General features: G+C 35.5%; 7 protein-coding genes across 8 annotated transcripts in view; 4 read left to right on the forward strand and 3 right to left on the reverse strand.

Moving 5' to 3' along the window:
- Positions 1-26,212, reverse strand: part of LOC108608091 — a 45,066-nt gene that overhangs the window by 15,515 nt on the left and 3,339 nt on the right. Inside the window, exon 2 of the mRNA XM_033294977.1 lies at positions 14,303-14,409. The gene's annotated coding sequence lies outside the window, so the exon portion shown is untranslated. The remainder of the gene's footprint in view (positions 1-14,302; positions 14,410-26,212) is intronic.
- On the forward strand, positions 2,382-3,003 carry LOC108607687. The gene is made up of 2 exons (XM_017998653.1): positions 2,382-2,765; positions 2,824-3,003. The coding sequence occupies exons 1-2, from the start codon at positions 2,382-2,384 to the stop codon at positions 3,001-3,003; spliced, it is 564 nt and encodes a 187-aa protein (XP_017854142.1).
- LOC108607689 (CG33645) lies at positions 3,527-4,552 on the forward strand. The gene is made up of 3 exons (XM_017998668.2): positions 3,527-3,542; positions 4,035-4,306; positions 4,394-4,552. Exons 1-3 carry the CDS (start codon positions 3,527-3,529, stop codon positions 4,550-4,552), a joined length of 447 nt encoding a protein of 148 aa, XP_017854157.2.
- Positions 14,513-14,947, reverse strand: LOC108605304. The gene has a single exon (XM_017994973.2). It carries the CDS (start codon positions 14,844-14,846, stop codon positions 14,562-14,564), a length of 285 nt encoding a protein of 94 aa, XP_017850462.1. The 5' UTR covers positions 14,847-14,947; the 3' UTR covers positions 14,513-14,561.
- LOC108600095 lies at positions 20,779-22,238 on the forward strand. The gene is made up of 2 exons (XM_017987461.2): positions 20,779-21,236; positions 21,669-22,238. Exons 1-2 carry the CDS (start codon positions 20,927-20,929, stop codon positions 22,166-22,168), a joined length of 810 nt encoding a protein of 269 aa, XP_017842950.1. The 5' UTR covers positions 20,779-20,926; the 3' UTR covers positions 22,169-22,238.
- LOC108600101 lies at positions 22,298-23,323 on the reverse strand. 2 transcript variants are annotated; one of them, XM_017987473.2, is made up of 3 exons: positions 22,996-23,323; positions 22,627-22,929; positions 22,298-22,553 (listed from the first exon to the last, which is right to left on the reverse strand). In XM_017987473.2, exons 1-3 carry the CDS (start codon positions 23,255-23,257, stop codon positions 22,531-22,533), a joined length of 588 nt encoding a protein of 195 aa, XP_017842962.2. In that variant the 5' UTR covers positions 23,258-23,323; the 3' UTR covers positions 22,298-22,530. The 2 variants fall into 2 exon arrangements, with proteins under 2 accessions (XP_017842962.2, XP_033150869.1); XM_033294978.1 differs by lacking the exon at positions 22,298-22,553 and having other exon boundaries at positions 22,565-22,929; positions 22,996-23,322.
- On the forward strand, positions 23,376-24,362 carry LOC108602994. The gene has a single exon (XM_017991391.2). It carries the CDS (start codon positions 23,421-23,423, stop codon positions 24,279-24,281), a length of 861 nt encoding a protein of 286 aa, XP_017846880.2. The 5' UTR covers positions 23,376-23,420; the 3' UTR covers positions 24,282-24,362.

Genomic DNA, 26,212 nt, shown 5'->3' on the forward strand with positions numbered 1-26,212 from the left:
GACAAGCAGCAACATGCAATACAACTGTATATAGTGCTAAAAACATGAATATTTAAACAAAAAGAGCTAGAGCGAGATAGCTACAGCTTCGTAGCTAATAAACATTTGCTTGACGTCTATTAAAAATCACAAATTGCTTGTTGAACTAAACAAAACAAGGCAAAATTAAAAAAGTTGCAGTTGCAACCATTAGCTTGGTCCAGCGCACAGCCAAATTGGCCGACAGTAAAATTATTGATTCCAGTTAATAGGCAGCCCCAGCAAAAGAGCGAGCGGCAGTGGGAGCGAGTCTTCAACTATAATTAGAGAGTCTGCCCTACACCCACAACACCCACAACACCCACAACACCCAACGTCCAACTTGCACCTGTGCCACTCATATTTTATTTGTTCTCTCTCTCTCTCTCTATCTCTCTCTTGCTCTTTATCCAACGTTATCGTTTGGCTTTGCTTCTTGCTTTGGCTACATTGATTGACATGCATTTGCTTTTGAATTATTAATTGCATAATATGAAACCAATCGGCTGCAATTTGCATATGCAATGAGCCTCACGCGCTCTCACCCACGCCTCAGAGTTCAGAATTATTTCCACGCCCCCGTACTCTTCTGCCGCCCATAATTGCACTTCTTTATCGAGACCGCAGCAACTGCTAACTAATCATCAATGAAAATTGCATTCAAATGTGCATTAAACATTAACACACAGCTGTTGTTTATTTGAGGGGGTAGGCAAGAGATTTTACTTAGTAACTAATTGGCAATGAACATTAAATTCAAATTCACATACAGCTGTTATTTATTGAAGCAGAGGCTGTATATCATTTCTTCAATTTTTTTTTAACTATTACAAAGTCAATTCAGAAAAGATTTTAAAGTATTTAGTAAGCGCTCAGATTCATTCTTATGTCTAATATCTAAGCGTCTTGATTTTTCTTAGTTTTTCACCTTTGTAAAAAGCTTCATTAAAAAAGTCTAGGAAAAAGTTTTAAAGTATGTTTCAAAGTCGGTTGCACTCATAGTTTTATTTTTTGGAATTGTAAAGCAATTTACAAAATATATTCTTCTTATATGTTAAAAATCTTTAATTCAAAAATTTAAAAAATTTTTTTTTTAGTTGGTCGCACTCACATTTGCTTTAAATCGAAGCGTATTTTAATATTTTGTATTTTTCAGACTGTCTTAATTATTTTTGAAAAGTATTTAATGCTCCGAATTTTTCATCACTTAGCATAGCCATAAAGTATATATCAAAGTTGGTTGCACTCACATTTTTATACCCAAATCAAACGATATGCATGAATATTATGTTATTTATAAATTTATTTTTGTTTGCACTGAGTTTTGCAATTCCAAAGCACAAGCAATTGGCCGAATATTTATTTGAAAAGTACGTGATCAAGTGTTTTATAAACTTGTCTCATGTAAACTGTTTCATATGCCCCGTTGGCTTTGCTAATAAAAAATCAGATGACGCACTGGGTAGTGTGTCCAAATGCCAGAGAGAGAGAGGGAAAGAGAGAGAGAGAGAGAATATATTGCGGTTGGCCAACAAAAAAAGTTTCAATAACTCTTGAAGCGCAGCGACAACGCGTGTCATGGAGTTTGTTATGGAAATTCACTCACAATTTGTGAGGTGCAAGTGTTTTTTACTGCTATTTTCTGTTTGATGTTGCATCTGCAATGTGCAACTGCTGCACACGTCTCTGTCTACAAATAAGAAAAAGAAGCACGCAAATGTTTACATAATATGCTCCAACAGTAGCTTTGTTGGCTGCTGGCTGGCTGGTTGACTGGGCTGGTATCTATATCTGCAGGCCTCTCCAGATTCCCAGACGCTCTATATAGGTGTGATGTTTGAACTACACTCAACTGGCGTTGCTTTACTTTACTTTTGACAGGTCGTTGCTGTTGTTGCAGCAGCAGCAGCAGCAGCGGCAGCTTTTATGGCCACTGTTTTTTTCATCACTTGGCTTAGCCATAAAGCACGGCACGAAGCTCAACGTTGCTTTGTGGCAAGCAGACGGGCGTTGCAAGCACTTGGCGTAAAATACGTAGACGTGGCACAAAGCGTTAGCAACAGCAGCAGCAACAACAACAAAGATGTTGCTGGTGTTATTAACATTTCTGTTGACATCCTTAGCTTGCGTTTTTTCCATTTTTTTCATATGTACTTAGCCGTCTACTCTCAGCTCAATCTTTCTCATATGTGCAACATTTTCATTTCACTTGGCACAGTGGAGCAAACATATATACATATATTGAATAACATTATTAGCTTACTAGTGTTATTAAAAATACATTAACTGAATTCAGTTAACATAACATACAGCTTGCTGAAACAATCAGTTTGTCAGTTTTAGTCAAAGTGAGAACTCTAGCAATGGAGCTGCTGCAATTTAGCTCTAGCTTAATATTAGTAATTGCCATTTGTTGTTGCATGGCCGAATATGTGATACGCGTTGAGAAATTTGATTTTGTTGTCTACGATCGCAAGTTAATCATTTCGTCGAACAGCGAAGTGCAGCAGGAGGGCAATCGTAGCTATATGTCAGGCTATGTTTCGTTCAGTCGAGCACTTAACGAAATACGTTTGTTTGCTTCGATGAATATCACACGTCCCGATTGGCCACCAGTGCGTTTAATCGATAAACAATTTGAAATGTGCGCATATCTCAACAATACCAATCGCAACAAATATATGAAGCAGTTTTACAACAAATATGTGACATTTTTAAATGTAGCTCCACTATGTCCACTTAAAGCCGTAAGTTAATGCTAATTAATCGATAAACTGTTACAGTTATCTATTTTGATTTTCTTAGCATTTCAATTATACGCTTAATCGCTTCTTTGTCGACGATTCTTTGTTATCCGATTTGTTGCCTGAATCGATTTTCTATATGCGTGTGGACTATCAGCATAGGACTCGACGCATTGCTCACATGTATTTTACGGGACGTATTATTCCCACTTGGGAAACAGCTAAATTGATTATACAGTGAAAATCAATTATTGCAATACAATTATTTGTGCATTATTAAATAATAAAATAATTAGCAATGAATAAATGTGAAGCTCATTAAAACCAAATTATGCATTTACTAATTAACCAATAGAGCGCTAGCTGGAAATCATTTAGTGTTGCAGCTTCGTTATGACGAGTTTAGTTTTTTTATCAACGCTACTGGGACTATTTTTGTTCGTTGAAATGACAACGCGTAATTATAAATTTGCTTACGACGATTTTAGCACAAAATTCAAGGATGCAAATTATGTTAAGGAGAGTGTTTTTGGACTTAGACAATGGCAGAATCGTACTGTAGTTAGTGGTTACTTAATAGTACAACGTAATGTTAAACAATATGACGTGCAGACTAGTCTGCATATGTTGAGAAAGAATTCCAAGCCTATGCTAGTTTATAGTCTGCGCTTTGATGGTTGCAAATTTTTTACATCCATGCAAGAACATCGCTTTTTAGACGTATTAGCCAAGGGACTAAGCAAGCGCATACATGGAAATCTGGAATGTCCTGTTATAGCCGTAAGTTTAAGCAATTTGTCTTAAATATTATTGCATTAGTTTAACCTTTGGCTTGATTGCAGAAATTCAATTATACGCTAACTAATTGGTATTTGAACGAAATGGATTTTCCTACATATTTTCCAGAGAGTCATCTCAAAGCTATAACCAACATTTTTGTCGATGATAAAATGGTATTGCGACTTTCGTTTGTAGGCAGAGTTGTTGCCAAACATTGAATTCATCACATATAATTATTAAAGAGTTCTTTAATGCAATAAATTTCTGCAATTTTATGCCTAATTAGCTTACTAATTTTGATTATAGATTAAAGCGCAGATTGCAGTTAATGCTGCTCATTATTTTAGCGTAACATTTAGTGCACATTGCTGTGAGCTTTAGTTATGTCACGCTTATTGCAATATTTATTGCTCGGTCTTATTGTTGAAACACAAGCGGAATGTAAATTTCGATTTTATATCGAACACTTTACAACACAAAATAAAAACGAAGAATTAATACAAACATTAACTAGTCGAGTAATGCAATTAAATAATCGCAGCTATCTAAGCACACAGCTAATTCTAAAACGCATCATAACCGACATGGACATAAAGCTTACAGTGGATTTAATAAAACCCAACAATCGCACAGTGCGTCTAATTAATGTGCGCACCAATGCTTGTGACTTTTTGGAAAAGATTAATAAGAATTTGCTTTTCAACATTCTAAAAAACACGCTCAGCAAACATTTGTCTGGTAGTCTCAAATGTCCCTTCAAGCCGGTAAGTAATGTTGACATCAACTTCAGCAATTCAGCTGTCAACTCAAAAAATTGCATATTGTCTGATTTTTATTTAAATTTATTTCAGTTCTTCAATTACACGCTGAACAATTTGTTTATAGACGAGAAAGACTTTCCCAGCTATGTGCCCGAGTGTAAAATTCGTGGTGTTGGTGAAGTTTACTTTTTTCAACAATTGAGCGCTAAATTTTTCTTCAATGCTGGCGTCGTTCACAAGCCCAAATAATTTATATAAGTATGCAAAGCTATTGGGTCTAAGTTTATTCGTTAGATATAGATCTATAATTTATTCATAGCAATTATATAGTAATTGGCATTCGAATAAAAAGAATAAATAGCTAAGCTCACACGTTGCAATGTGCGCTTCGTTTTATCTTTTTTATTTATTCTGCTTGACGGCGACACATGCCGAATATAAATTTAGATTTTATATAGTCAACTTTACAATGCAAACTGAGGATCCCGAGTTCATAGAAATGTTAAGCAGTCACGCCTCGGAAATGAGTAATATGTATATATATATAAAGTATACAGGTGAATGCACAAACTTTTATCGATCTGATCAAGCCCAATAATTGAACAGTTCGAGCTGTTAAAAGAATAAAAAGACAACTTTTGATAAATGTCGCAATAAAAATTATAAATAAATCTATATCTGCCAACGATGAGTAATGTGAGAGCTTAAAGAGAGCACATTCTACAGTGGTAAACACATTTATTCTGACAAAAAAAAAAGACTGTTGCAACGTTTCTTATTGTAACTTTTATTTCTTCAAGAAAAATTGTCAATTTGCAATAAGGAAATGATAGGAGACGATAATATCGTTCATCATGTCGGCAAATATTTTAAAAATATTTTTTATTATTCAAATTTAATAAATTCAAATAATTCGATAGCAAAGTTAATATTCCAGCTTCATCTGAACTTAAATGATTAAGAATCAGAAAGAGGATCAATTTATAAAAAAATCGAACTGATTTTTAGCTAATTAACTGTTGGCTTCATTATTGTTGTGTAATATAGACTATAAATAGACAAATCTAGATAATATTTAATCATTTTAATAACTTTTTTAGCCTATGGTTTGATTGGCTTTCCATCAACCATGAAAGCTGAAACTGTTTTCAATTTAAATTTCATTACAAGTTCAACGTTTATCATGAATACTTTGCTCTGGTCTCTAGTTATTCTCAGTAATATGGTTTATGCTCAAGCGGCTGAGCGCAATTTTCGATTTGTGCTCGATAATCATTTTGTCAGGACATATGCAGCGGATATATTCGAGGAATTCAACTGCAAATTGTTGCAAAAGAGCAATCGTAGCTTTATAAATTGTAATATGTTACTCAAGCGCAATGTCGAGCAGTTAATGGTTACGACGATTTTCGAATTGACAAAGGCAAATAAACAAACAGTGCGTCTGATCAATGTGCATCTAGATGCGTGTAAATTTTTAGAAACTGTACATAAAAATCGATTGTATAGAATGTTGCAGCAAGCTCTGACAAAAAATCTTAAAGGCAATCCTAGATGTCCCTTAATATCGGTGGGTATTTAAATTAAAATATTTACATAGAAGAATGTGTCAAACAATATTTTACAGCATTTTAACTACACGCTGACCAAATGGCATTTAAATGAGTTGGACTTTCCTAGTTATGTGCCACAGTGTAAATTTTTACTTGGCAGTAGCTTTTACGTACAAAACAAAATGATACTTAAGACAATGATACATGGCAGGGTTGTCAATAAACAATAAAACAAATACTCTGCAAAATTCGTTTAGTTTAATTTAAACCAGTTCAGTTCACAAACGTTGGAGAGAATGACATTGAGTGAGTTCAGGGTCAGAGAGTCGCACTCAATAGAAGAACCCTTGGGTTTTCTTTTCGGTCTTTGGCAAGGATCTGCTCTGTAAGTGGCGCCTCCTTAACAAAAACCAATACGTGAGATATCTATACTGGAGGTAAACGTATAATTTAAATATAATATCTCTATTATTTTGTATCACTTATAATCAAAAAATTTTACGTATGAGTGCTTTGTGACTTTTTATACACTTTGACATTTTTGTAAAATGGAAAAAGGGGTATTATGAAGTTGCTCAAAATGTATGTAACAGGGAGAAGGACGTGGCAGACCCCCTAAAGTATATATATTCTTGATCAGCTCGACGAGGTGAGTCGATATAGGCATGTCCGTCTGTCCGTCTGTCCGTGCTGTCCGTCTGTCCGTCTGAATTTTTGAGCAACTGTTTCTCAGCAACTAAAGAGCTAGGCAACCAAATTTCGTATATAGGTGCTCCTATATCCAACCCGAACGCTTTTATTTTATTTTTTTTATTTCTCCCCTCCCCCGCAATCGAAAAAAACGATATATAAGGGCAGTAGAAAAATCTCTAAAAATCTGAAATAAATCATAAAATTGCCTGTCTCATGTTTCGACCGATTGTGCAAGTTTCAACGATCGGTCAATAACTTTAGAATTATTCACATTCAATTTTAATATAGACTGCGGGATGTGCACGTGCTGGACGCGCCTTACAAAACGTCTGCCGACGCAGCGGCGCCGTCGCTCTGACGCTACAGCGAAACGAGCTGTGACGCGTTAGCTGTTTGTGTGTATGTGTTTGTGAGTGCATGTGTGTGTTTGCTGCGATGCACTAGTCAAAGTGTATTAAATAGTTGACAGCGCTCAACTTAACTGTCCACTTTGTTTTTATATTATTTACTGCAGCTTTTAAATCATATACAGTTTAGTTTTTTATTAGCTCCGCTTCAGAATGGAATAGAATAGCATTCAAGTTAGTGCAGTTTAAATTTCTATTTATCGATATGAAAATAAAGACCTGGTACATTTTGGCAGTAGTGTCCCAATTTGTTCGCTTGCTGATCGCTCAGGGAGCAAAAGTAAGTTTGTACCAAACATAGCTCATTCAAAATTATATATTTATACTTAACTGCAGAATACGTTACAACTCAAGTTCAAGAGTTTTGACTGCATAATCTATCGGCCAGATTTATTTATACTTAATTGCTCTGTAAATCACAAAAACTTGTCCAGTGACTCTTTGCTTTTCGAGGGAATTGCGTACGAAGATATTTCACATGTACTCATAGATATTCAAATAGATATTTTGCGTTCTAAGAAATGGACCAATTTCTTAAGACACAATATAGAAATCTGTGCTGCATTGCAAGAAATTCACAGAAATTATTTAGTACAAATGGTTTTTACCGAAGTGCGGCGCGTTGGTAATTTTCCGATAGAGTGTCCTTTTGAAAAGGTATGTATGAATGATAAAATTAATGCAAAGTTGTTTATTTATTATCGTTTCAGAACAAGCGCTATTTATTAAATGGCATAACTCTGAATGCAAAATATATTCCAAACTATATGCCTGCATTTGGCTTTAGAGTAAAATTGGCACATACCTACGAGGAACAGAGATTTGGACGAATACAAGTTCTCGGTGAACTAAAACGAATACAAAACTAAGTTTCTTAGAGAATCTATATTATTTATTAAAAGATAAATGAATAACTATTTATATACCATTCCTAACATATATTCCTTCGTAATATAAATACTAGTAACAAAAGACATAAATGTAAGTATGTGTGTGCTTTTAAGCAGATCGGATTTGCGATCTGAAGATCGCCATGAAGATAACATATTGAGTATAACATTTTTTTTGAAGGAATTTTAAACAAACCAATTTTACGTATGAGTGCTTTGTGATTTGGTTTATACATTTACTACAGCTTTTATATTATTTAAAACTGTTTAGATTTTTAATAGTTCTGGTTCAGAATGGAATAGAATAGCATTCAAGTTAGTGGAGTTAAAATTTCTGTCTATCGATATGAAAATAAAGACCTGGTACATTTTGGCAGTAGTGTCTCAATTTGTTCGCTTGCACATCGCTCAGGGAGCAAAAGTAAGTTTGTTCCAAACATAGCTCATTCAAAATTATATATTTATACTTAACTGCAGAATACGTTACAACTCAAGTTCAAGAGTTTTGACTGTATAACCTATCGGCCAGATTTATTTCTAGTTAATTGCTCTGTAAATCACAAAAACTTGTCCAGTGACTCTTTGTTTTTCGAGGGAATTGCGTACGAAGATATTTCTCATGTACTCATAGATATTCAAATAGATATTTTGCGTTCTAAGAAATGGACCAATTTCTTAAGACACAATATAGAAATCTGTGCTGCATTGCAAGAAATTCACAGAAATTATTTAGTACAAATGGTTTTTACCGAAGTGCGGCGCGTTGGTAATTTTCCGATAGAGTGTCCTTTTGAAAAGGTATGTATGAATGATAAAATTGATGCAAAGTTTTCTATTTATCATCGTTTCAGAACAAGCGCTCTGTAATAAATGGCATAACTCTGAATGCAAAATATATTCCAAACTATTTGCGTACACTTAACTTTAGAGCAAAATTTGCATATACTTACAAGGAACAGAGATTTGGGCGAATACAAGTTCTCGGTGAACTAAAACGAATATAAAACTTAGCTTACATAATAACACCATTGAAAGATAAATAAAACGATGTTTTTATATTTAGTACATTGATTCCTAATAAAAATAAGTCGATTAGACAGTCCAGTCTGTCTGTATGAGCAAAATTATATTGGAGACTATACGAGAAAATATACACGAATTTGGTTATGTATGTGCGATCGGAAGATCGAATGAATATAACATATAAAGTATTACATTTATTTTGTAGCACTTTGAAATATAACAATTTTACGTTTGAGTGATTTTTAATCTTTTTAGGCTTAATAAAGCAATTAAATATAAACAAATTAAAAACATTTTTTTTTCGTTCTGCATCATTGAAACATTTGGAATTAAAAGGGTTACAATAAAGTTGCAGTTAGTTCAGAAGTTTCCATTCATTCAATTTCATGAATTACGGTTAAATTTACAATGCTAGATAATACATTGAAAACTATGGTTGTCATGTTCTTATTCTTATGTACGCTGATCGCACATGGAGCAAAACATGTATGTTGATATTAAAAAGTGTTGCATTTAAATAATTCGATAATAATTATAAGAATTTCGTTTGATTGCAGAACAACTTAAAACTGAAGTTTACTAGTTTTGACTGTTTACTTTATCAGGCTAATGTGTTTGATGCTAATTGCACTATAACTCACTCAAATAACACCAGTGATTTGTTGATGTTGGAGTTCACTGCGAGCGAAAACCTTACTTGGTTACCCATTGAGATTAGAATGGATGTGCTGCGTTATAAGACCTGGGCAAACTATTTTAAAACTAATATAGAAGGATGTTCTGGATTGAAACAAGTTCATAGCTTTTATATTGTGCAAATGGTATTTGCCGAGTTGCGTCGCGTTGGAAATCTGCCTATAGATTGTCCGATTCTAGAGGTAGGTCTAGTAGATAAGACCTATTGTTTAATTTAATTACGTTCTTTGCTTTTTAGAATAAGCACTATCGAGCAGATGGCATAACACTAGTTCCTAAATACATACCCTCATATTTTCCTACAATGGACTTTAAGGTGCAAGTAGTTGTTTTTCACAAAGAAAAGAAAATGATGCATGTAACAGCTTTGGGAGCAATAAAACGATATTAAGCCATTTGCTTTCTACGTTTCAAATTTGTCATTAGAAAGCTAAAACATGCTGGCATTGGTTATTGTTTAAACAATTACATAAGCTAAGATATCTATCTATGTATATGGTCGAGTTAGCTGCATGCTTTAATGATTGTTAAAATAAAATAATAATACAAAACAATAATGTTTTGCACTAGTTTGTGAAGGTTCGGAGCAGAAGGTGACAGAGCGATCATCCGTAACTTTATTTCAATAAAATGATAACTGTCCTGCAAATAATATTGCTGTATGGTTGTCTACCACTTACACTAGGTGCAAAGGTAAGCAAACGAGCAAATTTGTTAATCGAATCATATTAGGTTATCAATTGTTTGTTAGCAAAAGGTCAAGGTGCAACTTGAAAAGTTTGAGTGCCGGAATCATTGGTCCAAGCTGCTCAACATCAATTGTTATTTGAATACAACTGCAGAGAGCGAAGATGGCATTAGCGTGGAATTCAATACTACCGAAGACTTAACGACTTTACATGGGATGCTGTACATTGACTTTTTTCATAATAATCACTGGGTAAACTATTATAAAAATGACATTGACTACTGCGAAATATTGGAAATGATACAAAAGGATTTTGTTACACGCTTTTTGGGCGAGCAGCTTAGACGTCTTGGTAATTTACCATTAAAATGTCCTTTCAAAAAGGTAAGCATAGGACTCGCGAGTAATTTCAATACATTAGTATTTATTACTTTTCAGAATCGAAAATATTATGTACATGACTTTGCAGTAGCAAAAAAAATATTACCCAGTTATATGCCTCAGCTGACTTTTCGATCGCAATCCGTTTACATTTTTAATCAACGTAAATTGTCAACTTTTAAGCTTGAGGGCTTAATAAAGCGCAGCTAAATACAATACATTCTTAAAACTTTGTTGTTGGTGTCGGTGCAAACTAAATTCAATAATAAACAATTTTAAAACTTGGCTACAAACAAAGGATAACATTAATCTTATTAACATGGGCTTAATGAACGTATATACAAAAGCTATTAGCTGCTTCTGCATGGCTGAACATTTTTTTTATTTAGTAATTAAGCTCTAAGTCGTCTGGTTTTTATAAATATTATAAGCGCATTCAACTGGTTTTATTAGTCAGTAAAAGCTTGTAAAATGGTTTGATCAAGCGAGTATTTTAAAATCGTTTTGTATTTGGACAAAATGTTGTATACAAGCATGAAGCATCAATCAGTGTTAGTTAGAGAGTTCCCGAAATTAAAGCTGTGTAAAGAATAAAATTTTAATAAACCTTTCTTTTCGGCATACTATAAAAATGTCTACACTGTTCACAAGTCTGCTCTTTAGTTATATATTGCTTACACTCGGATCAAAGGTAACTATTTTATACGCCATTTTTGCGAATTAATTGTTCAGAGTGCGTTTCTTGGTCAGATGCAATTGCTCCTTACTAAAAATCAATGCCACAATTACTGGCCTGAGCTACTGACTATCAACTGTCATATAAATAAAACTGTTCATGGTTACGATGGAGTTTTTGGCGAAATGTCCTTTACAGAAGATGTTACCAATGTGACTGGTATGTTCAAGATTGATTTACTTCAAAATAAGAAATGGATAACCTATGTACAATATAATATCGATTACTGTTCGATTCTGCAAGCACAACATGATGATTATATTGTTAAAATGATCGTTATGCAGCTAAGACGAGTTGGCAATTTTCCATTAGAATGTCCATTTAAGAAGGTATTATATTCAAACTGAACTATTGTCTAATAGAATTATCTAAGACTTATCTTTACAGAATCAGCGCTATTATGAAAATGGTTTAACTATTGATCCAAAAGTCATGCCAAAATATTTTCTATCAATAGCTTTCAGATCTAATACAACTTTGATTACCAATCAGCGTATGTTTGCAGCTATTACAGTTAATGGGGAACTGAAACAAGCCTAGTGATCTATATACGAAATTTGTATATTTGCTACAATATTGTGTGTGGTGTTGGGCATTGCATAAGATTATACACAAATAAATATATTTTTTATCGAATATTTAATGCTTGAATTTATTTCATTTTGATATCTTTCATTCAAAATTTTGCATTAATGAACGAATTTTTTGTTTTTATTTTATATTTATAATAATGTTTTAATTGAGCCATTAAAGTTATTAAAAATTCAGCTCAGACAACAGATTATATATTCTAGAATTTTAATAGACAAAGTAAGTTTTAATAATAATTGTAATATTTAAGCTTTATATTTGCATTTTTGACAAAGCTTCAACTACATTTTGCAACTATAGAGTGCTTGAGTCTTAAGCCAGACTTGCTTTAAATAAATTATTATATAAATCGTTCATCTATCGGCGATACATTACTCTATTCAGAGTTAACGTTCAATAAAGATGTAGAATATATGAAATTATATTTTATACTAGCCGCCAGGGATTCATGGGATTTATTTATAAGTTCAAGCTTGGCTTGACATAGTTTTTATTCAGAATTCAACTTGAATACATTATATGGCACTGATTGTCGGAAAGTGTAAATATTTTAAATATATATTTAGCATGAAAGAAAATTGAATGCTCGAATCTCTGGCTCAGCTTAATTGAATCAGCGATAACGGATCGATTACTTGATTATTGTGCTACTCTAATAACGATCTACGATGTGTTTTAAACTTTCCCCATTAATGTCCTTTTAAAATTTTATTTTTGAATAATAATTGTTTTACTGGCAATTAACATATTGATAAATAATAAACTGCAATTTAAATAAACGCAGCAGTTCTAGTTCATTAAGATATTTAATTCGCTTTGTTGCTATTTCGATTATTTTTTGGACACATTAATTTATATGCAGTCATAGCATTTTATATTTAGTAATAAATTTACTTTCAAATGCAAAACCTGTATAGCAATAGTTTTCAACAAGCTAAAATAAACAATTAGCTTATTATGAACGTGCTTAGTTTTTTAATAATATTATCAACAGTTTGTGTGTCATGGGCAGCAAAAGTGAGTTTTTTTTTTTTAGATATTAAAGTTTATTAAAATAAAAAATACGATAGCCCAAGTTTACTTTCAGCAAAACAAAGTGCGCAAGCCAACGTCCAGATTTCGTGCAAATTAATTGTTATTTAAATCGCACAAAATCCGGTGAAAATGCTATGTATGCAGTTTTTAATATGACTGAGGATACACCGAATCTACAAGTACACTTAGACGTTGCTGCAAAGCTGTTGGCCACACAAGTTTGGACAAATTTTTCGGCAGATGTGAACTTTTGTGATATCCTTCAAATGCTTAGAAGTAAACAAATTGTGAACTTTATGTTCACCCAAATACGACAATACTCGAATTTTCCGCTCAAGTGTCCATTTCTCAAGGTTGTATAACAGCGAAAAAAATATATATCGACTTATATATCTATTATATTTGCAGAATACAAATTATCGCATAAATGGCTTTAAAATAGATGCTAGCGATGCACCAAGCTATGTGCCTTCAGTTTATTTTATAGCTCATGTGCAATATTATTTCAATCAACGCAAGTTATTTTATTGCAGAGCCTGGGGACACTATATACGCAAATAAATAAAGTTTAGAATGTTGAGTCATGGCTGTTATTTGAAAAATACTTTGGGCTTTGCTTATCGCTTACATCTGACATTGTAACCTAATACTACAATCGCATTTTCTTTATTTCTTTCGATTTTCATTACAACATGAACGCTTACTGCATGTTTAACATGAAATATTACACTCGAGCATATTGCATTTTCTTTTAAGAATAAATTATAGACTACGCCATAGTAATATTGCATGCTTGGCAATATTGTTTTATATGCAAACTGTTGACATTTAAAACGCTTTACAGAGCTTCCATTTTTATTTATACATTTTTTGCTATAAAAATAAAAGGAAAAATTTACTTAATTACAGCTGCGCTAATTTGGTTGCACGCGAAAAACACGCGCGTAATCAAAACGCTTACTGAAGTGCCACCACCCCCGCACCCGCCGACTCAGTCCCTCCCTTTCGCTAAATCCCTAAAGTTTCCATGTGGAAAACCTCATAGCCCGGGCCTGGTGTTGGCTGATGGTTTAAATTGGAGTTCATGGCATGTCATGTTGGGTTGTTCGCCCTAGGCGCACATCAATTTAATTTTTACACATACACATACACAGCATACATACATATATGCATGCAATAGCCGTGCGCGCAAAAAAGTATGCAATAAATTTTTAATTTAAATCAAGCCATCACCCCTTAGTCCTTTCTATATTGCCGCGCACATGTAGCAAAGTGAGCAAATTATTAACATATGAGTGCAGCCTACCTGTTTCACTCTCTTCCTGCCTGTTAATTGTTGTTTGTGGTGTGTTGTTGTTGTTGGTGGGTTGGTTGACTTCTTGCAAAGTCTATTTGTACTCAAACTTTGCGCCGCTGCAAGAAATAAAGACATAAATACAATACAGTTAATATAAATTATATAGTTGTAGCTACAGTGTTGGAAAGCTGCCAAATAATACACAATCGCTTTTTTTTTCAAGATTTTTATAAGACAAGACATGCATAAAATTGTGATATAGAAGCAACTACTGCTTTGGCTTGCTGTACGACTTCAGATCCAACTGCGCCTCCTGGCACATTTGCTCGATGAGCTTATTGGACTGCTCCATTTCCAGTCGCAGCTTGGTTAGACTAACTTGCATGCGCGCCATACGCATATCGCCAGCTTTGAGTTTGAGATTCTGCACACTGGTAAAGTCTGTGGCTTGGCGTGGACCCGTCGCACGTCTGTTGACCAAAGTTCTGGTCGAGAGCTGGGAGCTGTTACGCCTCTGGCCATAGCTTGTATTTCGTTCCGTCGTCTCTGGCATGGCTTAGGGTTCAATTGACTTGACTTGTAGTAACTACAAATTTAGGGCTATGAATTTGTGTGTGTGTGTAATCGTTTCAAAATATTTACTTTGCTTATGACGTAAGTGGAAAAGATTGTTTGAGTGGGAGCCACGTGTGCGTTGAAGCAAACCACTGAGCTTTAATTACAATTAACCGCAAATGATGTTGCGACTGCGGTGATGTTGGGGCAGGCAGCATTGGGCTGCGGTCAAGCTGCAACGTGCCACATAAACTGAACGACTAAAGTATGCCACGCATAACTTTTTATTTCAATCAAGTTACTTTATGCAATTTATATGATTTTTTATAAAGCGATTTGCAGCTTTTGCAGTTTAAGTTTTTTTTTGGTTTTCTCTTAGGTTCATTAAACTCTCTATTAGCATAAAAATTCAGACGGTATACAAACATGCACATATTAATTTATAGATATGTATGCACATATTTTGCAGACTATAGCCCACCCACCCAACAACCCACTTAGCTATAGTAGGTGAGGCTCAACTCGGTTCGGGGTAAAATCGACTCGAGTTGAGTTGAGTTAAGCTGACTTGACTTAACTCGGGGCATGCAATTAATTAAAAATACATGCAACGTGGAAAGCCTTCAGGACATTATGCTCGCCTGCTGGCAACACACACACATGCATATATATATTTATATCACACGCATACAAAAAATTTATATATATATGCTCTTACAGCTGTAATTTGACCGTAAAGTAAGCAAAAATGTCTGCCAAGGATGCCAGGACTATGGCCTTTTATATGACACTGAAGTATTGCTAAATGCATTAAGCAGACTGCAGTCAAGTGGGCGCTGCTGGGTTTTGTGCGTGCAAGTGGTCATCAGAGCAGCGGTACACTGAGCAAAAAGTAGCAGCAGCTTCGAAACTTATGAGATGCGATTTGAGTTCATAAAGATTTCTGCTGCTTTCCATTTGATGATGAAAATAAATGAATTCTCAATAATTATTTAAAATTATTTATTTTCCAGATAAATACTATTTATTATTTGTTAAAATAGTAGCTAAAATATCTAATTTGACACAAATGTAAAAAATAACACTTTAGTAATTTTATTCTAATTTAATTCTATGCAAGTATAGTAAATATTGCTTATATTGAAAAGAAGATATAATCAAAATATATATCAAATATATATTTATAATTATATTATATTATATATCAGATATATATTATATCTGGAGCACTGTTTCAAAGAATGAATTCAGTTTAAATTTTATCAAGTGAATAATTAAAAATAAAAATTCAAATCGAATTTATGAAAGAAATTAATTTAAATTCAGTATTCAAAAATCTGTAGATGAACTTAATTCCAAAATGAATTAAGTCTTTTACATATTTAATGATTTAACTATTTTACATACATTTATTTTGAGCAGTAATATTTGTTGTTAATTTTAATTTATTTTCATTAGTTGCAAACAATCAAGCTTTAGTTTCAGTTTCAATTAAATTAAAAACTTTTTATATGAATATTTGTATTTATTTAGCAAGTATCCTTTTTGCTCATGTGTAGATCTAAGCTTATGCTTAGTTTTTATTTGTTTTTGTTTTTTGTTTTTTGCTGTGCATACCAAAACTAACAATTGCGGGGATTGCTGCGTAAACTGCGTTCATTTGTAAACAAGCAAAGGGAACAACAAGAACAAGAACAACAACAATTGTCGTAGAAAACAAATAGCAAAGCGTCGCAAGGACATCAAATAAAGTTAAGCAAGCAGGAGCATTAAGTGCATGAATGTTTTTCTTACAGTTACCCCCAGCTGCACTCTCACAACTTCATTAGGGCGAGTGCTGCTCGCTCAGACTGTTGTCTCCGAATGCGTTGCTATTGATTTTTTGTTTTCTGTTTTTTTTTTTTGCTAGCCATATTTCCATTATGGAACGACAATGCGTACCGAATGAACTTTTTTTTTCTATTTTCCTTTAACAATTTTTGCGCACCTGCTGTGTGTGTTTTTGCTTTGTCTTGCGGACAGGACAGCACAGGACCAAGGCGTCTATAGTGTCAAATGCCATTAAATGTCAACTAAGCAAAGCTGCGGCAAGTGCAAAAGACGCCCAAGTGGCCAGCTAGGACTAGGACTAGCCTAGCCTAGGCTGGCTGGCTACTGATTGCCTGGCAACTCAGCTAAGCTCAACTCAATTTATTGGCTTAAAGCAAAAAAGAAAAGTGAGGCCAACTGGCGGATATTTCACTTAGCTAGCTGCCTGACTTGTCTGTACTTCCTTCTAGACAAGTGGCAAGCGCTTTGACAATGTTTTGAAGACTCCTGGCAGGTGTAAGCGATTGTGACATGCACCACCCACTCAGCCCACCCACAAACACCAACACCAACACCAGCACATGTGCATGCCATGCGTGTATGTTTGCAAGTCAGTCTAATGTACACACAAGTGTAAGAAATTAGATGGAATTTGTCTTGGGTGCGACACAAAGTCAACACTTGAAAAACTTATCTAAATATAGTGCTAGCTGTTTAAATATTATGAAAAGCTCCCACTAAAATGCTGACAGCATGGAGTAAAAATATCCTTACGAGCACCAGCGCTGCACAAACATAACACATCCATTAAATATGCATGCGCTTACGTTAAAACTTTGGCATAGGGTGAAAAGGACTTTAGGATTTCTAGACTAGCATGCTGAAGTACAAAATTAAATGCCTACATATATAAATTACAGCTTTTGTTTATGATTTTAGTTAGTAATTACTTTGCAAAAGAACAATTTGAAATAAATGAATTACAACTTTTTGATACACTTTGACTTTTGGCAGCAGTCGAGAACATGTTGAAGCTTTTTTATGATTTTTTTGAAATTTGTTCGTTAAAGATTTGTTTTGAAGCCAAATCTCTCCGATTTTCGGCTGAGTGGATTGCAAATTACACAAAGTAAAGTCAAAGGGTGCTGCTACACGATTAACAGTAACTACATGCCAAATTTATTTGCTCTAGCTCTTCTAGTCGCTGAGCTCTTGTTGCTCATACAGACGGCACAAGTTTTAATCGACTACGCTTACTTGCTTATATAAGCTAATGATACCCTTTCCATTTGCTCAAAGTGTATAAAACGAGCATTTGATACCATCTATTTTTTATAAGAAATGCCAAAGTGTAAGTTACAAAAATTGCTTTAAAAAGTAATAATAACCACAAAGTAAGCGTTGGAATCAGCACAACCCCAAATAATATGCAAATTTATCAATTGCATATTACGCAAGAATTCGAAGACAACGAAAGAAAACAAAAACACATAAAATTTGAGTATAATTTAATGCAGTGTAGATTTATCATAATCTAGTGTAGGGGTCGTCACTGCTGAGCTGACTCACACCCCGAGACAGAGACACACAATCTGCAAACGCCAATGCATTGCCAAATTATGGCAATAATGATGATGGCCATGATAAAAATACCAAATCGTGCCATAGCTTAATTGAATGCATGCTGGGCGCTCAAGTTGCAAAACTTTCTGCTAGCATCCGCTTATGGGAGAGCTAAGGGGAGAGCTAAAGAGTTGGTAGAGATAGAATTGCAGCAGGCAATGATAAACGATGCTAGAGTCCAGCGTAATAGGAAACAAACAAGCATTAAGCCAAAAAATATACATACTCTTCTCCATATCTAAACAAATAATATTTATATGCTGCTGCTGCTGCTGGGGCAAAAGAATTTTTTGGCACAGCTAAGCGCCGCCCACTCCGAGAGCAACGAGCAGCGTCCCCCCAGTTATATTTATGTGCGCTCCCTAGTATAATCAGTAACACCTCATAAATTAACTTAGTCAAGGCAGCAGCAGCAGCAGCCCAGAGCTTGCGGCTAAAATAGTATTTTCAACAGTTTTTGTTAGCTGTTTATACACCCAAGTTAGAGATTCGCATCAACGCTGTCAACAAATTAATTTTAATAAACATAGAATGCAATTTAATGCTCTCCAATTCGATTTCATAATTTGTCAATCAAAAATTCAATCGAGCGCTGAACAGGATATGCAACAAATGTGTAATTTACAATTTTAAACGCATTTCAAAGTTGGAAGCCAAGTCAACAAGGTGAGGGCAGAGCTCACGTTGTTCTGCTTCAGCACCTCCCCACACACACACACAAATACACGCACACATACATACACTCACATACAAGCGCCAATCAAGTGACGTTGTATGTTTTCATATGAGGCGCAGGCGTTTTGTTGCCAGGTTTTTGAGCCATGACGCTGTCCAGCTCCAGGGCTCTGGCATCCTCACACACACACACAAACACACACACATGCAGAAAATCAATAAAATGTTCTTTTATCTTTTTGTTGTTGCTGCTGCTGCTGTCTGTGTGCAGATTTTGCCAATGGCTAACAAATATAAATCTTTGGCGCACTTAAGCCTTTTAAATAATATCAATGGACAAAAAGCCAGAAGATGCCGCCGTCAGCTGCTGCTGGGACCAATGTCCATTGCCAGTTTTAAGGGCAGGTGTCGTAAACACACAAATTGCTCAGCAAAAACAACAACTCGCATGTACTATATAGAGCACGTGAGCTTAGCAATCGAAATTTAATTAATTTTTAGCATAGCTTAATAACATTATTTTATGTGAGCTTAACAACAAAAATTGAGTTAAAAATTTATTATGCGCTTTAAGCATTAAGCGAGCTGTTCAATATATTTAATTACATTTTAATTACTGACATTTTTATAAGAAGAGGAAAAGAAAGAAGCAGACATCTCCAAATATACAGTGGCGGACAAATAAATGAGAGCAGTTGCCAGTTGTCAGTTTTTCTTAGTCAAGTAGATCACGTCACCTTTGCTCTTTATAGTCAAAGAGATCTTCCGTTATGTCTTATCTGCCTGCTCTCTCTCTCTCTCTCTCTCTCTCTCGATTTCACACGCTCAGCAGCGCTGCTTTAGCGATAAGGCAAGGCAGCGTCCTAGCTATCGTTGTAGAGAGAGCGCTTCGGCTGAGCAGCGCTGCTTATGCAAGTCACACCATTTGCATCGTTGTATGTGTGAGCTTCGATCTAAGCTAGGCGACCGCTTAGCGAGGGTGAGTTCAGTTTACAACTCATTGTAGAGAGAGCGCTTCGGCTGAGCATCGCTGCTGAGTCACACGATTTGCATCGCTGTATGTGTGAGCTTTGGCCTTAGCTAGGGCACAAGCTTAGCGAGGGCGAGTTTAGTTGACAACTGAGGCTGGAGCTGTGCGCACGTCCCACGTGATCGCTGGACAGCCGAATTTCTTCTTTCTTTTTAACAAATGTTTAGTCTAGCAAATTTTTTTTACTAATTAAATTTGTTGCTATGCTCTATTTTTATGTGTTATCGCTATTGCCTATAACTATATTTAAATCGCATTCATTTAAAGTACAAATAAGCCGAATGCTTTAGGCTAGCGGCTGTATATATATTCCTGATTAGCAAATAAAACTGAGTTTATTAAACAAGTTTACAGCTAAGGTCTGCAAACAAAATTTAAGCAACAACAAACATGTTTGCTAGTCAAAGTGTATCAGCAAGTTGGCTGCATCCAACTTTAGCGCGCTAATTAGAATATATAATTTAACATTTGTTAGTCCTTAGACACATGAGCTATGCAGCCATTGAATTTGCACAGCTCTAACCCTTAACGTTGGCCCTTTTTCCTGAAATGCATTTACTGGTATGCAAAATAATATTAGTGCACTAGACCGTTATAATTGTCATATTAGAGTGCCTAGAGTGAGAAAGAGAGAGAGAGAAAGAGAGACAAGTGTCCGGCTGACCATTGGCCCCAGACGACATGGAAAATTGCTTAATTTAGCGCAAAAATTATCCACTATGCTGACTAAGGGGTTAAGCCTGACCGCACAGTAGCCGGACAACGAAATTTTTGAAATCACATAGTCGAAACGAAATAAATAGAGAAAAAAATTGGAGTACACTTGAAAATTCAAACTCTGCACCTAACCTAAACGACAAATAGGAATAGCAGGCAAACAAGCCCAAAGTTTTTATATATGTTACGTCATTTATTTAACCAAATTGAGCACATCCTTGGAAATGCCCACACTCAACCAGACTGAGAATGATTGCGACAGAGCAGTGTTCCTACAACTGGAAGATGACAACGTGCCCATCACCACGAACATTGGCTGGAATGTGGAGCCAGGTCCTTCGATAAATAGCACAAGGTTCTTGGCTGAGGTGCAAGTGAGTCACAAACAGATTACGGATCGTTTTGTTGAGCTGCTCACGCTGTTCGAGGAGTACTCCAAGATGATGGAGGTCGAGCAGGCGCAAATGAAGCCGCTGCCGAAACTAATGCGAACTCAATCGGAAACGTTTACAACGGCTCACATGCAAGCCGAGTGTAAGTTAGAGTGAAAGAGAGGGAGATATTATGACAGTTTAACTTCTGGTTATAATATTGTATAACAACTGTTGTACATAAAGCTTCTTTGTTCTACAATTTGTATACACTTTTGTATTCTAATAACTGTTAGACGTTGCTGTAATTCGAAACTGTTATACTAAATTAACAAGCACTAAATTTAATAATAATTCTTTAATATTTTATATGCAAGCCATTTATCTGTTTATACTGAACGTATTTTAATAACTATTATAACTATTATAAATATAATAACTATTATACTATTAACGGCTTTTATACTGTAAAAACTGTTATTCTGCATTAATAATCACTAAAGTTACATATATTTCATTACTATTTCACATGCAATCCATTTTACTGTCATTAAAACTGTCATATCAATCTGTTATACTCTGCTATTTTTTACAGCCGATAGCAGCGACATGGTGAAAACAACGCTCAGTTTAAATCGCATGCAAATTTCGGAAGCCACTCTCTTGGTTGCACCAATACCAAAAATCACCTGCGATATGAGCTGCCAAACATCCTGGAGCGCAATATACAAAAAGGAAGCAATACCAAAGGATGCTTTTTTGCCCAAACCGAAGAAGGACGACAAAGCTGAGCAAAAGCCTGAGCTACCCGAACAACGTACACTGCATATTGAAGTAGAATCAGTTAGTTCATCATCGGCACTGCAGAGGGCGCCACTGCATCAGCGTTTGTGGAAAGTTTGCACCGATTTATTGAACACCATTAAAGCCGGCGTCTATATGATGGGCGAAAATTTTACCTATGTGCTATTTGTGGGGTTATGTCTATGGTGTCTATATTTAATTATTTCGCACTACTACACATTTCTGGAGAACAACATGGCACCGAAGAAGATTAGCCGAGGTGTGGCAATGTTACCACTGCAAGATAGATGAACTGTAAATTGAATGAGGGCTTCTTATCGATGTGAAGTGCAATTATTGTGATTAAAGACAACTTATTTTATTGCAATATTAAGAGTGTTTTTTATTAATCATTGGTAAAGAATTCTTTTAAATAAATATTCACAATGTTCAGCAAAGTTTGTCTTAAAAATGTTTACAAATTCATTGAAAGTGTTCTTGATTATTCAATAAAACATTAGCCAGTAATTCTTCTATCGAAATATTCCAAAGTTCCCCAAAGGAGTTACAAATGTATACAAATAATTTAATTGCAATATTAAGAGTGTTCTTGAGTGTTCTTTCATCGGAATATGCAGCGAACTCTTTCCTATTTCTCCAAGCCGGTTCACTTATTAATTAAATGCAAGACACGATACTAAGTGGATATTATTGTCAATTATATTTATACTGTCAATAACTATGAAATTTATCTATTTAGCGGAACATACTTGGAGTACAGCAACACATGATAGCGAGACTACAGTAAAGAGCTGAGGCGAAATCGGTTAGCAGATAGCAGAAGCGATCTGCCAATGGCGGTCGTTGGGCTATAGATGGCGTTGGCACATTCACAGCATCGATGAATATCGTTTGTCGTGTCAATTCACAAGGTGCAGGATTTAGGAGCTCATGATCTCCAGGGGTAACAACTCCGCGCGGAATTCGTCGACGCATACGCGGCTGTTCCGTTTGGACGCTGGTGTTTTCAAGTTGTTTGCGACCATAAACGACGAATTCATCGTCGGAGCTATCTGTAAGTTGTTGGATTAGATGAAGCTGTCTTTTCTACTGAAAAGAAGTAAGAAGCAGAACATCACCCGCTGCTAGAGCTTGAGCCAACCAACTATGCCAATGACTGCAACATTCGTCTGGTGATTTCTTTAGCTGTGGCTCACTGTCATTTAGCTCATCGTTAGCATTGGCATAAGCCTCTTCCTCGCTATAGGGCTGTATGCCAAGTATATCAAAGAGCTTTTGACAGGGACCAGAGCGTTGTTGCTGCCGATCAATGACTTGGTGTACTAATTCTCTGATTAGCGTATCAATAATAATTGCTGTTTGTATATCCCTGAATGCCATGAATTCGGCTAATTACAAAAATTTTGGAGAAAAAAAAGTGTAAAGCCAGTTGAAGCAATGGAAACATTTTTATTTTTAATTTGAAAATGTCAGAGCTGTAAACGTATTTAGCATTGAAATAAAAACCAATTTTTTTTTTATAAACATTTAAGCAAAATTAACAATGCCTGATGACGATGCTGATAAACAACAAAAGGCGCTTGTAGTGCAGCTGGCGGATGCGCCAGTGGGCGAGACCGCAGTGGATGAAGTGCTAAGCAATTTGGAGTTGCCTAGCAGCTCAACGGAGCCGCTGCTGGAGATTCGAGAGCTGTTGAGTGAGCTGCTGGAGAGCATATTGCCGGCAAGTCAAACGGATAGTGGGACTGAGCTGGAGGCGTCGCCGCCGCCCAGACGCGCTGCAGTTGATCAACGCTTGCAACGCATCTTATGTCTGCTCGATCGTTATACGCGCAATCTGGAGAACATAGAGGAGCAAGTGCTGCTGAATGCAAATCAAACGGAGCAAGCACTGCAGCTGCTCGACCAACAGCCGCAACATGAGCTTGCCACACAGACTTTGCCGCTGCGCACAAAACGCAGCGCACCTCCGCAGCAGTTGCAACAACAACAAGTCACACTGGAGCTGCCGCCCTGTGAGCGCACGCATCACATCATAACCATAAGCGCCAACAGTTCGTCACCGCTTGCCACGCCCCCAGCGCCGCCTCGCAACTTTGCCGGGCGTGTGGCACAAACGTTCTACGACTTTGCTGCCGCCTGCTGTTTGTGCCTGCAGGTGAACAAGGACTGTGTCTTCTGTCTGGGCTTCTTCTTGGCCTTTGTCGTTAGCGCCAGTTTTCTCACCGCCTTCTTCTATCGCTCCATCAAGCTCTCCAGCTCCGTTCTGCGCAAACCCATGCCCTTGACGCTCCAGACGCCACCACAACCAGCATCAACAACAACACCACAATCCTATTTTATCCTGCGCTTGCACGGCGGCTATTATTATGTCTATAGCAGTCAACGTCCGCCAAATTCATAGTCCTTACATGTCTCTCTATATTGATTGTTCTTATTCCTTTCGATCGTCTCGTATGTCTTATAAAAGCAATTTCAATTTAAATTATATGTCATTTTAATTTACTTACAGTTCTTAGTTGGAGCGTGGCACTTCTCCAATTGTATCAAAATCAAAGCCTCACAAAATTATACATTTTAAGCCACAATAGTTTATGTGAAAATTAAGTGGCCTCTATTTTAAAATTAATAGCTTGCCGTCAAGAAATTTGGATATTTTTAGGTCTATGTAATAAAAATCGATTATTATTATGTAGAAATTCAACTTTTTCTTAATGTTTCAAATTTCCAAAGAATCTTCTTAACACTTCCATGCCAACATCTGTGTTCAGCATATTCTATAAGATTTCCATAGCATTTTTATATAGCATTTTTATGTTTAGTTTAATATATTAACATTTCTAATTTAGAGACAATTCTATATTAATTATATCACATATCAATTTCAGTTATTTAAAATTCTAATATTTACTTAATATTTACCCAATTCTACGTTTGCCAATTCAATTTTTTTTTTAATACATTTCCCCCCTTGTTTTATTCAATATGATGAATGTGAACTAAAATCAAATTCCGATCACATTTTTAGCTTGAATTGCACATATTTGAAATTCAAGTAGCTAGAATTCAATCATTATTTTTAAAATATATTAATTCTTATTAATTCTTTTAAATTCCTCACTTCCCCCTTCCTGGCTTTGTTCTCATATTTATTGCTCTAAAATCAAATCCTGCCTCAAATGTCTTGCATAAGCAAATTTGCTGCTTCTTCTTGCTTTTCAGTAATTGAATTAGTTGCACAAGGATGTCATAAACAACTATCGAACAATAACTATTATCGTATTTTGTTTCAGCTTTTCTTCTGAACTGTTTTTCTGTATTTTTTTTTTCTGCTGCGCCCCTTTCAATTTCAAAGCGCAATTTAAATGCGACGCTTTGGATATTTTTTGTGTACGTAGCGACGCAAACATGATGTTTGTTGTTATTGTTGTTGAGGTTGTGCACAGGTCCAATGCTCATTGTCCATTGGCCATCGTAAGTTTTGTGCGTTGTCCTTTTGGTCGCCGTCGCTGCTGCTGCCAGTTTTTGTGTCAGGCGTCGCATTTAACTTCAACTGACAATGGGTCACAAAATGAAAAGGCAACAACAACAACAACAACAACACTGAGAACTAAGAATAAAACGTCGCCCTATTCAGTGCCACCTCTTGTTGCAACAAAATTGGCCACAAAACGTTCGTCGCCTGCTGTGCGGGGCCACTGGAGCTAACTTTTTGGCAAGATGCCAGCCACAAAGGAATTATTGTTAATATAGGCTGCCCGGACAAGTCTGAGCTTCAAGCGGAGATCCCCTTGGTTGGCAGTCAAAGCTCCAGCACTCGCTCTCTGCCTCTGCCTCTTTCTCTGTTTATTGTACTCTCTAGCAAAGTAATTTATTTATGCGATATATAGCCAAACAGTTGGGGAATTTCTATATCCAATGCAGTTGTTAAATAAACAACGAATTAAATATACACTAAAGCAAGCATACTATGAAATTAGATTGGGGACTAAAAGCAAAAGTATGAAACAAATTTAAATTAAATTAGTTGCTTTAAATATTTTTCATACTAATTTTATGCTATCAACTGTTATGAAAAAGCTTAAGAGCTTTGCTTTTGTTATTGTTATAGTAAATAATATTATTGATATTTATTTATGCGATATATAGCCAAACATTTGTTGAATTTTTATATTCTATGCAGTTGATAAATAAATAAATATAATAAAAATATTTCTAATAGTTATTTTCGATAGTTTTTGCTTAAATTTTGTGCACACTAAAAAATAAACAAGTCTCAATTAGATTTTCTTAGCTTATGGCAAAGTTAACGAGCTTTTCTTTATATCGAGTTCA

This window comes from Drosophila busckii, chromosome 2L, assembly GCF_011750605.1.
Source record: "Drosophila busckii strain San Diego stock center, stock number 13000-0081.31 chromosome 2L, ASM1175060v1, whole genome shotgun sequence".
NCBI lineage: Eukaryota > Metazoa > Arthropoda > Insecta > Diptera > Drosophilidae > Drosophila > Drosophila busckii.

Excerpts from the sequence above, each read along its gene's own strand:
- LOC108607687 (XM_017998653.1), top strand. The coding sequence starts at position 2,382 with ATGGAGCTGCTGCAATTTAGCTCTAGCTTAATATTAGTAATTGCCATT. Across the intron at positions 2,766-2,823 it reads CACTATGTCCACTTAAAGCC|CATTTCAATTATACGCTTAA; the intron begins GTAAGTTAATGC and ends TGATTTTCTTAG.
- LOC108607689 (XM_017998668.2), top strand. Across the intron at positions 4,307-4,393 it reads TCAAATGTCCCTTCAAGCCG|TTCTTCAATTACACGCTGAA; the intron begins GTAAGTAATGTT and ends AATTTATTTCAG.
- LOC108605304 (XM_017994973.2), bottom strand. The coding sequence starts at position 14,846 with ATGCCAGAGACGACGGAACGAAATACAAGCTATGGCCAGAGGCGTAAC.
- LOC108600095 (XM_017987461.2), top strand. The coding sequence starts at position 20,927 with ATGCCCACACTCAACCAGACTGAGAATGATTGCGACAGAGCAGTGTTC. Across the intron at positions 21,237-21,668 it reads GGCTCACATGCAAGCCGAGT|CCGATAGCAGCGACATGGTG; the intron begins GTAAGTTAGAGT and ends TATTTTTTACAG.
- LOC108600101 (XM_017987473.2), bottom strand. The coding sequence starts at position 23,257 with ATGGCATTCAGGGATATACAAACAGCAATTATTATTGATACGCTAATC. Across the intron at positions 22,930-22,995 it reads GGCTCAAGCTCTAGCAGCGG|ATAGCTCCGACGATGAATTC; the intron begins GTGATGTTCTGC and ends AACAACTTACAG. Across the intron at positions 22,554-22,626 it reads CATGTGTTGCTGTACTCCAA|TATCGTGTCTTGCATTTAAT; the intron begins GTATGTTCCGCT and ends ATATCCACTTAG.
- LOC108602994 (XM_017991391.2), top strand. The coding sequence starts at position 23,421 with ATGCCTGATGACGATGCTGATAAACAACAAAAGGCGCTTGTAGTGCAG.